General features: G+C 38.2%; 1 protein-coding gene across 1 annotated transcript in view; it reads left to right on the top strand.

Moving 5' to 3' along the window:
* Positions 1–13,521, top strand: part of LOC124553590 (BTB and MATH domain-containing protein 43-like) — a 415,112-nt gene that overhangs the window by 20,686 nt on the left and 380,905 nt on the right. Inside the window, exon 3 of the mRNA XM_047127444.1 lies at positions 1,020–1,211. Coding sequence (XP_046983400.1) covers positions 1,020–1,211 — 192 coding nt within the window. The remainder of the gene's footprint in view (positions 1–1,019; positions 1,212–13,521) is intronic.

The raw sequence follows: 13,521 nt of genomic DNA, 5'->3' as shown, positions 1-13,521 counted from the left end.
TGGGCACATCCTGCTACAGCTAAACTAAGCAGATGTTTAACATGTATTTGTGGTTAGAAAACAATGAGAAGTGGTGGATTCAGATCCCAGTAAAGGAACAAAATACTTTTTCTCGACAGTTCAGATTCTCATATTGCTATATTTGGATATGTAATGTATTACTGCACTTAGTTAACAATCCTATTAGTTGCTAGGTTTGAATCATCGAACACAATGCGAAGCCATTTCAACATTCCAACATGCACACATACACACATGCTTACCTGTGGCTGAAATGATATTTAGCATCTTTCGTACTTAGTTAACAGAGACAATAGGTGCTCAGTTGGAATCCTGGATGGTAGTCTTAATACAAATGTTTTCGTCACTTAATTTCAAGTTGAAACTTAGTTTCCAAAAAGTCATTTATTGCAATAAACTTGAGTTTACAAGCTGCCATCTAATTATAACAGGTTTCGATATTCACATTATTGTGATATTAGTCTGATTGTGGACTCAGTGTTACAAATCAGTTGCTTCAAGTGGGGTCTTTTAGTAATCATTTTGTAGAGTGAAATGCCCATATCGAAAAGAGATCAGAGGAACTGCAAGACAGTAACATTATGTGGGTGCATTCGTCGTTCCCCTACACTCTGTCAAGGAATATGGGACTTCATTCATCATCATACAATTTAGGTGGAGTGGAATTCAGGCCGTTTGGATAGTTTTGATGGCGATAGCACCTGAGCTAACCTGTCCAGTAATTCTGTAATTATGTTTTGTGCAAGTATTGGGCGTTGTATGTACCTTCTGGCTGCACTTAGATTTGAACTACCTGTTGTACGGGGTTGAGCGACTGCCGTGGAAAGCTCGGATGGTACAACTGATTGTTATTAGCTTACTGGTAATTCATTTGTATTAACTGGAGCCCTATCCCCTGTGTGGATGGTCCCTCAGCAGTGCTGGCCATAGTGAGCCACCTCCACATCCCCACGAGGACACGCCTAGCCAGCTCACACCCTGCCTCTCTGTATGTGCAGTGCACCAGTCGTTACAGAGCTGAGGACCACCACTACCACCAGCACCACAACCACAACCAGAACCGCCACCACCACCACCACCACCACCACCACCGCTGCCACCGCCACCTCTGCCAGCGCACCTCGCCAGACACCTGCTGCTGCGCGGCTCACGACTCCTCCACCTGATGAGGCCACTGTCTCTCGAATGCGGTGAGTTCCCTCAGCGTGCGCACTCACACACACACACACACACACACACACACACACACACACACACACACACACACACACACACACACAGCATTATATGGTAGGTAAGATATAAATACTGAAAAGCAAAGTGTAAATGCTCAGTCTAGACTTAATGAGGGTCAGCAAAGTGAACTGGGAATAAAATCAAAACATACAATCAGAGGTGGTATCCCCACGACTAGATCATAGTACCATGGAAGAGAGGTTAGTTAAGAATAGGTTGGTAGGAAAAATAGTTATTGTCAACAGTTCAGTGTCTTATTCATCAAGACCAGCAAACCAATGCCAACAATAATTCAGACTGAGATTTTCAATCTGCAGCGGAGTGTGCGCTGATACGAAACTTCCTGGCACATTAAAACTGTCTGCTGGACCGAGATTCGAACTCGGGACCTTTTCCTTTCGTGGGCAAGTGCTCTACCAACTGAGCTACCCAAGCACGAGTCAAGCCCAGTCCTCAGCTTTACTTTTGCCAGTACCTCGGCTCGTACCCTCCAAACATTACAGAAGCTCTCCTGCGAACCTTGCAGAACTAGCACTCCTGAAAGAAAGGATATTGCGGAGACACGGCTTAGCCACAGCCTGGCGGATGTTTCCAGAATGAGAGTCGTGCTTGGGTAGCTCAATTGGTAGAGCACTTGCCCGCGAAAGGCAAAGGTCCCGAGTTCGAGTCTCGGTCCGGCACACAGTTTTAATCTGCCGGGAAGTTTCAATAATTCAGACAATGTCATGCCCAGAAAATTTAGTGATGGGGAGAGTATGAGTGCACTGAATGTGTAACACTGTCAGATGAGATAAATGTCTATTACTTTAGATGTATTGGAATGGTCTAGCAGAGGTCACACATACACACACATTTATGAGACCATTTTTGGTGTTTGTCAGGAATGAGAGAGGAGAAAGAACCCAATAATTTGCTATAGTTTCTGTTAGTAACAAGAAATACACTCGGCAATCACCAAACAGAAGCAAACGCCAGCAGAGCCTCAGCTTGCCAGGGTGTGCACCACCTTGGTTGCCCCACTGTAGTCTGCTGTAACAGCCAGTCTCGGTAACCACAGACATGCAAAGGGGAAACTGTGCCTTCTGTTGACAATGTGTCTGTCTGTCTGAGCAGCAGATTTGCAGTGCCATGAGCTCCCAGAGTCCACAATTACATGCCTTCCTATCTCTGTCTTTCCCTACAGTTTTTAACCTCAGCAACCACCTCTAGTTCCACAGTGGTTATTCCCTAATGCCTTCAAATATAACTTACTCTGCTGACCCTTGTACTTGTCACAGTTTTCCACATATCACACTATCCTCACCTATTCTGCAGAGATGTTCGATAGTTCTTCTGTTACGAGTTCACCTAGTTTAAACATCCGTCAATAGCACCGCATTTACAATGCTCCGATTCCCCTCTTGTTTTTTTCCATAATCCATGATTAATTTTTATCCAGTACTCTGCTCCAAGCATACATTCAGGTATGTCTAACACAAATTAAGGCATATCTTTGATATTAGTAACTTTGTTTTGCGGGGAATCTCCTGTTTTTCCATGCTACATTATTCCTTATAACAACCGTGCTTTGACCCTCAGTGTAAATTAGCATCACATGTACCAGAGTCCGTACAAGTGGTCTACTGTGTGGTCCTTAATTCTGTAAACTTTGCCACCAATGTTACTTCTGCCACACCCCAATACTTTCCTCTTTCTTCCATTCATTAATCCTGATTTGGCACTCATTCAACTGTTTATTACATTCACCAATTCTGGTGATTCAGTCTGACTTTTGGTGAACACAGAAATATCACCAATGAATTTTATCAATGATATCCTTTTCAACTTCAGTTTTAATTAAATTGCTATAAGTTTCTTCAGTTCCACCAATGATTCTTCAGTGTTCATCTGAACGTGTGTGGAGATTACCTGCATCCTTATCTTTAACAATCTTTAATTCAGAATACCAATTCTTGTTGATTATTGTACATATTCTATGTTACCTGCTGTTCAATATATCTTATATGTACCTTTTAAAAAAATTTCACACACTTTCATTATTTCATGCTGTCAAATGTCATGTAAAGATCTTCAAATCCAATAAAGATACCTTGATTTTTCTTACACATTCCATCCACTATCCCTGGATCCTTTACTCCAAATTTATCTTCCTCAAACAGATAATCACCTTTGTCTTCCATTCTTCTTCATGTTGTTGTTATTTTTTCAAAAAGCTCTATTCATGAGCTGTTTAGCTATTGCACTTACAAGTGCTTGGTTGCTTCTGTAGTATCTGGATGGTGTTTCTCTGGCATTCTGTTGCTATGACTCCTGTCTCACGGATTATGCAGACAAATGTGGATACTCGCTTGATTGCCGTTCATTATCACGTTGTCTAGAGCCTTGTAGAAGTTAAAATTCCCATTCCATTCCTGGGTACTTCGCTATCCTATTTATTTACACACTGAATTCTCATAACAGTTCTCTTAAAATTTAGTTCACTCATTATCATACCTGAATTGTGCTCCGAGTGCACATCTGTTGCTGGATACACCTTACAATTCAATACCTGATTCCAGAGTGTGTGTCTGGTTGTGATGTACTCCAGCTGGAAATGTCTTCACCAACTAAAGCTCTGCCGTCCTCCTGGAGATCTGAAAATGCCAAGATACCGAAGCAGCCATACAGATGTCACAGAATACAGGGCACAGCCTTGCAGCAAGTCAGCCACCCACATGTGGTGGAATTGTGCAGGAGGGCCCCTCCAAAGGGACTGCTTTTAGCGGTAATGTGGCCAACCATAAAAGGCAATCAGTGCTAACCTTAAACCGCTGTGAGGAATTTTTGAGAAAGTTGTGACCACAATATAACCTAATGGGAACAGGACAAACAGACTGGGATTCGTTTCCAAAACACTCCAGCAGAGTATAACCAACACTTAACATTTGTGTGAGGAACAGATGTTCTCCAGCACAAAAGCAAGTCTTATTAATTACATATTAGTTATGTATTAATATCAGTCGCCAGCCTAATTAGGAATTCTTGTTAAACAATGTAATAAAGCAGAAGGCAGTGCTAAGGCTAACCTAACCTTCCTTGACACACACACACACACACACACACACACACACACACACACACACACCTGTTTCATTATATCTGTTCACATTACACCAGAGCAACGTAACCTTGCAGATAAATGTAATACTAATTTGGAGGTCAAACAAATGGCCAATAAGATTGCAAACTGTAGCATATGCCTAACAACAACATGTACCTTGAATCAGGGCTTAATTTTGGCCACAATGCATTCTGGCACCTCCCAGAAACTCCCTTTCTTCTAATTCTCTCTTTTCTCCCCCCCCCCCCCCCCCTTTTTTTAACAGTACAGTACCGGAGATTTGAAGTAGTACATGTGTATTAAATCAAACCGTAACCGTAATTTTCTGCTGCACCAGCACAAGTGAACATGACAATGGCTCGCCAACATGATGTGACGGGCAGGAGGTAGAGAGAGAGAGAGAGAGAGAGAGAGAGAGAGAGAGAGAGAGTGTGTGTGTGTGTGTGTGTGTGTGTGTGTGTGTGTGTGTGTGTGTGTGTACGCACGTACAGTATACCCAAGATAATTGGAGTATCATTCTAAAGTTGTGATTGGTGCATATTGCCTTTTGTATACGACTGCCAACAACCTCGGCAATGTAGTAGCAAGGCAACATCTCATGTTATGTGTGTTAATGAGAAATAATGTAAGCCATGTTTGAATGTGAACGTCTTTATAATGTGCTTTCACGAAATCATTTTATTCCATGTTGTAATTTACGTCACAGCTAAAAATCATATGTGCGAATGGAGCAAAAATGACTAAAAGTTGGCAGCCTTGCGACCCGATATGTCCCTTTGCCCACGGCACTCTTGACCTTTGTCTTTATCTGCCCGCACCCTCGTTAGAACATGGTTGACGCTATACAGTAGAGGGGAGCTCCCACAGGGGGCAAATTTGAACTCCCAATGCAGAACGGACATGTATATGTTTGACCCTTAAGTCTGTCTGTCTGCCCCAGCATAGTCCTCAAACGAAAGTTCCAATTTTAAAGCCGTTTTTTTATTTGAAAGCTGGTTTAATGGGGACGGTTCTTAGCTATATTTCTGAAAGTCTGTTCAGCCGTTTAAATGTCATCAGCTATGTGAAGTAAAAATGTTTTCTGCCAGCATGCTCTCTTGAAATACATTACATAATCCATAAGAACTATATCACGTTATGTAGTACCAAACTGTAGAGCTCAAAAAGATGTACCTAAATAAAAGATTAAGGTTGAAGAATAATGATGATTTTTGTCTTCTGAAGTCAGCTGTTTAAACACCCACAAAGCAGAAAAATTGAGTGTGACTCAACTGTGAAAGACAAACATATGCTCTTGCTGACTTTTTGTGGTTCTTTTTGAGGTCTACAATTCATTAAAAAATCAAATGATTTTGCTCTAATAGTGTAAGGAGCACGACGGCAGCCCAGTTTCTTGCGACTTGACTTACAATTATAGCCACAGCTTATTTCTTGTGCTACCTAAAGTAGCTAAATATATAATAATAGATAGTAAATGAATATATCTGTGAGTTAAAGAAAGAAACAAGTAAATCCCATAAGTGGTTCTCGCATTACAGTTGCCTGTCTGTATGTCTATGTGAATTCAGTCTTTTTAGTCCACGATTCAGACAGGTCGTGTCTATGGCTTTTTCAATTTGAATCAGTTTACCTTGTTAGCCATCGCTGCCTCACAGAGAAGCCAACAAACAATCCAACAGGCACTTCAGGAATTCACGTTCAACAATATTACTCAATCACTCTCTGTACGTCAATCGCTTGCAGTGCAGTTGTTCTGCTCAGAACCGACGAGCATTGTTTTGGTTTGTTCGTAGTGTTTATTTACACATTGTGACTCAGTGGACAGGAGAGTTTAATAGTAATGTGTATCTCTACAAAAATTAGTGACTTCTTTAAACCTAAAAGACAAAACGTTAGTGAGGGCAATGAAAACCACAGTTTAGATGTAGAATCCATGACGTCAGCTGTGGCTGGAGAAGAAGATGCAAACAACAAAGCAGACAATCCTTCTCCTATGTCATTGTTGCAAAATGAAAATTTCTATAAGTTGGTGGATATGGATACAGACAACACATCTATAGACTGTATTGATAATTGTAATGATGGAAAGCCAGATTGTCGGTCTGTCAAACAATGTACAGATTATAAAGCTAAAAACCCGTGGTTGATTATTAAAAAAAGGCCAAGTTTGTAGATATACACTAGGTGCTGAAAAAACAAAACGGTTAAAACTGAGTGAGCAATGGCTTTTAGGAACTGTAAGCTCATGTGGGACATGATCAAATAACGTCCCTTAGGAAAAAACTGTTTGATCACTGCACATTTGAAGCTCACGGTTTAGCAAACAAAATCCAGACTACGCAGAAAAATATCACATTCAGAACTCCGTCGCTTCCACAGTAAAGGAACAAGAAGTTGTTACTGAGCGTATTTTTGGACAGCTTATAAGCAAGCAAAGTTAAATAGACTGTTTAATGAGTTTCAGACAGAAATTGATCTCCAAATTAAAATTGGTTTGGATATGGGCCGAATACTATGTTCAAATGTTGCTTGATCTAATATAGTGATTCATATTTCTGACCAGATGACATCAGATCTAATAAATAAATTAATAAAAAGTGACTCCAAATTTTCACTTCTTTTGGATAAAGCCACTTCACTTTCACACAAAAAAGCTTTGATTGTCTAGTTCAGAACATTGTTAAAAGGGAAAACGCCATGACAATTTCTTTGCGACTTTTTGAGCTAAATGACACAACAGCATCTGATATCTTGAAAGAACTTTTAAAGCAGTTAGAATCACTAGGACTAGGCTGTGAGTTTTTGAAAGACCATTTAATCGCTTTGACTTGCGATGGAGCTTCTGTCGTGTTAGGAAAAAAGTCTGACCTTGCAAAGCTGATGTTTCCAAACTTATTCATCTGGCATTGTTTGAATCATCGTTCAGAACTCACCATGCATGACACGATAGAAGAAGTGGTGGGAATTAATCACTTTAAAATATTCATGGATAAAGTTAGCAATATCTTCAGCTGCTCCCCGAAAAACAGCAGTGAGTTGGCAGTTGCTGCTAAAGGTTTGGAGCTAGAAATTTAAAAATTGGTCATGTGTTTTGACACTCGTTGGGTGGCCTCCAGTTTATTGGCAGTAAAAGCTGTGTGGAAAGATTGCAGGGCTCTGTACAGTCATTTTTTAGAAGTATCAGAGGACACGAAACGAGACTCAAAACAACGGTCTTCTTACAAAGGGCTTTGTAATACATTGTCATCTACAACTTTCGTCTCCAACCTAGCTGTAATCTCTGATGCCTTAGAAGAGTTGGCCGATCTATCCCTACAGCTTCAAAGATCAAGTGTTAACCTTGCTCAAGCTCACGACGACATTACACTTTTATTAAAAATGTTTGAAAGTCTGTTTGATGCAATGGGACAACATGCAAATGTAGCTAACATAGCACTGGAAAATATTAACTTTCACTGTGTTAAACTTTCTCAAAGAACAATTATTTCTAAGATTCCTGATGAACAGTTTAATCGCAGCTTGGCAAATAATTTGTGATCCAGGTTGCTATCAACAGTGAATGCATTTGAAAGCTACGATGATGATATGAACTACATGAAGGCCATTCACCTGAAATTGTGGCCTAAAAACATATCGATCACTTATGGAGAAAATGAGATTTTTCGAATGTGTGAAAGATTTAAGATTAATAGCCCTCTGAAATAATGAAGGACTTCAGGGAGTACAAACAGGGTCTGAAACCACTACTAAGTGGAGAAGTGCCAACTGTTCTTGTACAGCCACCAATGTTCAAAAATTTTGTATCAATAATAAACAGCATTGCAGTGTCGATTGCAGAGTGTGAACGTGGCATTTCTGCAATGAACTTAATTATGACACCACTGAGATCGTCACTCTACATCAGCACTGTTTGTAGTTCATTACGCATCAGACTTCTGGGACCACCTGTAGCTAGATATGAAAACGGGTGTCTTGGATGGCGAGGGGATATCGTTCTGCACTTGCTACACAGTCAAAAGCACGAAGTGATAAAGTGTATAATGAGGATAATTCTGTATTATGGAAATGTTTTTCGTAATCCATCTCCATTGATTGTGTTTAAAATAATTTCACAATGCTTATTTTTCTTCCTTTATTTGAGCCACTGAGTATGAACTTAGTTAAAACTATGAGTTCAGTTAATAATACATCCTAAAAAGGTACTTTTTAACAATAAATACACAATGTATATTCTGTATAAACTGACTCCTCATATGCCACTGACTTTTGTCAGGATAACAGATGTTTGTCATTTTAAGTTAATACACTATGTTGAAAGTGTAATAAACTTTAAAGGGAAATATTTAAACAAAGTTGTATACCCTTAGGTCAAAGATATATAGTGCATGTTGACAGGACTTGTTATTTTATGAGTGAAGGGAAATTAAATTCATATTTCAAACTACAAAACTGTAAACTCAAAATTAACGTTCGGTACAATTTATTATTAATGTGATATTCTTGATTTGGAATCATTTGTAATTTTATCATATATGAGTTAACAGATCAATACTCAATCCCACCGATTCAGTTTATTGGTCATTAGCGGTTTAATTGTTGAACGGCAAATCGAGCTAAAAATCTACTGAGATGTAGGATTCTTGAAGTTTTCAACTGCTGTTTGAAACAGTATAACATCTTCGTGCAGCCTGCTGAAGTAAAATTGTTTAAATAATGGTTTAATGTACAAACTAATTTTTTATATACACAGTATGTTATTGGAAATGAAAAAGTAATTTTAACAGAGCTGTAATGGAACTCAAGAAGCTTTGACATTTTTGTAAAATATTCGCCAAAGATGGATGATTGTTATAAGTGCGACTTTGACTGAAATGGTCGACTTCACTGTGAAGCTGATTTTAATATAAGTGCATGTTTATTTTTGTAATAATTCTCTCCCAATGCCAAATGCATTGATTGCTTTTCCTACAAGATGTATTCTACATGTAAAACATTTTTCGGTCAGATTGCAGCAAATGTGTTAACATTTATAATAACAGGTCCCTTTTGATTTTTTGTGGTTTAATAAATAAATATTCAGTTTGCAGTGGCTACTCATGAAATATGTTTTTCTCAGTTAAGACACTATGGGCTTATGGAAAAGAACAAATCTGTCATCTCTATGACGAGTTTATCATTTCCTGATTATTATAACATAAAGAACACTTGCCCACAAAAAGCAAAGGTCCCGAGTTCGAGTCTCAGTCCGGCACACAGTTTTAATCTGCCAGGAAGTTTCATATCAGCGCACACTCCGCCGCAGTGTGGAAATCTCATTCTGGGAACAATAGTGTTTTTTCAGTTAAATTTTTACACGTAGGGTCTCATGTTAATTAAATGGTAAAGACCTTTCTCTTTGGCTAGTAACATAGGAACAACTAAATTTTTTACGAGTGTAAAAGTTAAGTCATAGATATTTTTAGTCTATTAGTTACATTTTACATTCAGAAGGGAATTTATTTATTAGCTGTATAAATAAAACTTGTGATTTATTTTTCACTCACTATCATGAAAGTTTCAAATGACAAAATCTGACTGAAGAACATTACATATAGTCTTTTCCCATGGCAGTGTAACATGTGGGGAGGAGAGGAGAGGAGAGGAGAAAGATTACGGCAGCCTCAGGGTGAGGAAGTGGGAGGGGAGAATGTTTTAACTTTATCTTACATTGTTATCAACTCAGGCGCGACGCAACGATCAGCTGCTATGGTACAAAATGCTCACAGAATTAACATTGCGTGAAGACGTGGGAAATCGAAATTGTACTAGACCCAGATGGAGCAGGAATATCTTAGTCATTAACTGCTAAATGCCTTGTTGATGAATACTGAACACACGTTCATAGAGCAGCTACAAAGAAACTGTTTGAACGTTGTGGCTGGCAGCATTTGAAAACGTGATGTCGTGAGTATGACTTGGTGCCAATACGTGTGAAGCAGAACTATGGGGCAAAGTGACACTGGCACGGCAGGTGGTGGAACCTTGTGGTGCTATGTTTTTGATTATAAGATAGTATGGTTTAAAAACCTGAATTTCAGAACTGTATTTAAGAAAGAATTTCTCATTGTAAGTCTTATCACATGTCTCTCTCTGTGGCCAGTGGGGAGTGGTAAAAGGGGGCGCCTTACGGCACCTAAAAGTTTAAAAGTTAAGCCCTGCCTTGAATGAACTAGATGCAGCAGTTAATAGAACCAGTCACCAACACACATGATACTAATAGCAATACTAAACAGGGAAGAGCATGAAATGATTGATTTAAATCAGGAGGTCTATTATGATCCTACCATATAACATCATTGCTAGTACACGGTCTCTATACCTTTACGTTACCCAGCTTACATTTAAGTAGCTAATTCAGTAAATATTTCTTTATTGGGCCCAGTTTGAAGCAATTAAACAGAATGCAAATCTAACTACACTGGCTGTGGAGGTACCTTTGCTTTGCTTCATTAACTAACTAGTTTAGTACATGAGGGCCATGCTCATTAACAAATCTTCACAAGTGTGTATGGAAAATGGTGAGTATTCTCATCAATAATTATTCATTAAGTGAAGCCCAACAAACTATAACTCTTCAAATAACAAATGTACTTTGAAAAGTAGTCTTTTAACCTTCTCAAAATATAGTTGGGTGGCAAATGCCAACACCATTAAATTCAAGTTCAAACACCTTCTCATGGAATGAACAGTAATAAAACTTTGTAATTCTGATCAAAGTGCATAAATGCAACAATTAATAATCTTTTTCACTTCTAATTATTATTATTATTATTATTATTCTTTTAACTAACAACTTTACTGTTTTTGGACAGCTTTTAAGTAAGCCAAAGTATTTAAGAAAAGTAATGCAGATCGATTTAAAAATGCACTGGAAGTGGTGTATTTCTCAAATTATTAAACTGAACTCGAAACACAATAACTCCACACATTAGAAAGCAATCACAACTATTTTTACGGCTGCTGAATAGTCTTTTCATAATAAATTAGCTCACTCGGAATTAAATTCACTAGGATAGGATTCCTGGTGAGGTTTGTGATTTGGGATAATCACAGGTGCAAGATAGAGCTTTTAGCAATACCGTGATTATTATTAAAATCAACCAAATTTCACAAATACCTGGTCCATTTACAGAGTGCCAAATATAAACATTTTGCTGGAAGGCTGGTGGCACTGCCACTGGTGGCATGATTTGCAGTGGCTGTTAACATGGCAGCGATGTAGTCGTGGCAGTACTGTTTGCCTCACCCTGTTATAGACTTTCTGAATTATATTTTTGCAGGGCCAAAAACAATGCCTTTATACATGGTATCACCAAATGCAGCATCTGAGGTCCATATGTAACACTCTTAAGTTCCTCTGCCTCAATACTCCAAAAATATGAACTACAATGTTCTGCTACTGCTAGCGAGATATTAACCACAGCACTGCTCAAGCCAGACTCCTTAGCCGTCGCAAGGGACGAGTTGCCGCTTGCGTGAACGACACCTTTTCCATTCTGCCAGGCTACTTCTGTAGCTGCAGGGATTCCCCACATTTTTTACATTCAACCCTGCATTCCCTAACTATGGACCAAGTCATTTACAGTACATTATATAATAATCATTCCGGGAGTTATTTTCATTCATAAGCATAAATTGAACATTGTTCAAAAAGTTCACATAACTGAAATATGTATACATTGTCTAAGAATTTCCGTGACAGGTAAAACACTCTGCATATGACAGATACAGCACTCTACATAAGCAACTCTACAAATAGAAATATCAATACAAAGTAGGTCAAAAATGGATGTTACATATGCCCCATGGTTCACTGAAGATTCCTGCTAGGCAAACATCAATAACACCTTAATGGTACCAAGCAGTCGAAAATAATAATCACTTCATCCAGAGCTGAGCATGAAAAGAATACATTGCAAAACACATTAAACCACTATACACTTCATTATCAAAACAAGACATAAGCAACATTATTCAATTATGTGCACCTGTCACATCTGGCTCTCATTTTGTGAAACAGTAAGTTGAGTAGTAAGCAAAATTTATCTGTATCGCCAAGAATATTGAGTAGCATTTTGTAAGCATTAAGAAATGTAGGTATACACATAATAGTATACACTCTACAAATATCACAAGCAATTTGACATTGTACATGCAACACATCCTATAGCATGATTTTGAATTTACAAAGGAGGAAACTATCAATGCTGATTCTAATAATAGTAGTCCATTCTTTGATATTTACATAAACAAACATATTTAAATTTAACCTACTATTCTTTTCTTACTGCCTTTATTTGAAACACAGTCCCTCTTTGAAAACTGTAGCAAAACACATACAACACTAACAGATATGAAAATAAAATAATTTTGCTACCTGCAATAGCATCTTGCACTGCATTTGACAACATTAACAAATTACATATCACATTAATCAATTGGCTGCCCATTTTGGGTTTTGGCAGTCTATTATAAACAGTTTTTTTTTTCCCCACTTTGGCAAGTCTTCTATGCTGCCCATTCTGTATTTAAGGCATTCCACATTTCTTTTCAATTTGGCAACATTTGCTTGTAGCGCTTTCAGTACAGGGTTTCACATATTTTACAACAGGTTTTAGAATCTGAAACTTCTAAGATAGTAACAGCAATTTTACATAGGTAACAACATTTTTATAGGAACATAAATTACAGTTAAATACAGTATGGTAGCTTCATAAGATAGATACATTTCATCTACAGCATAATACACATTTTTAGTCTGGTATGATTTCTTCATTTATTCATTCCTAGGTACATACAGTTTGAGATCCACTACATTATGGACATCAAGGAGCTTCTTCAACTCTGGGTAGATTAAATAGTAGGCATTGTTGTGAGGTGTGTCTTGTACTGTGAATGGCCCATTATATATACATAAATTTAGAAATTTCGTGGTTAAGTTCACCTGATTATTCATGGGTCTTCAGAAGAACATAGTCTCCAATTTTGAACATGGAAAACTTCAGGTTGCTCGTTTTAGATCTCGTTTCGGCTTTGTTTTTTCTTTTACCAATTCTTTCTTCTGGGCTAATCCCAAATCTGTAAACGGTGGGAACTCTAGTTTTTCCTCATTTAAACATTTGCTC

Source organism: Schistocerca americana, chromosome 11, assembly GCF_021461395.2.
Source record: "Schistocerca americana isolate TAMUIC-IGC-003095 chromosome 11, iqSchAmer2.1, whole genome shotgun sequence".
Classification (NCBI taxonomy): Eukaryota; Metazoa; Arthropoda; class Insecta; order Orthoptera; family Acrididae; genus Schistocerca; species Schistocerca americana.
Note: the sequence above shows the minus strand (reverse complement) of the source record. Positions and strands in the feature narration are given on the sequence as shown.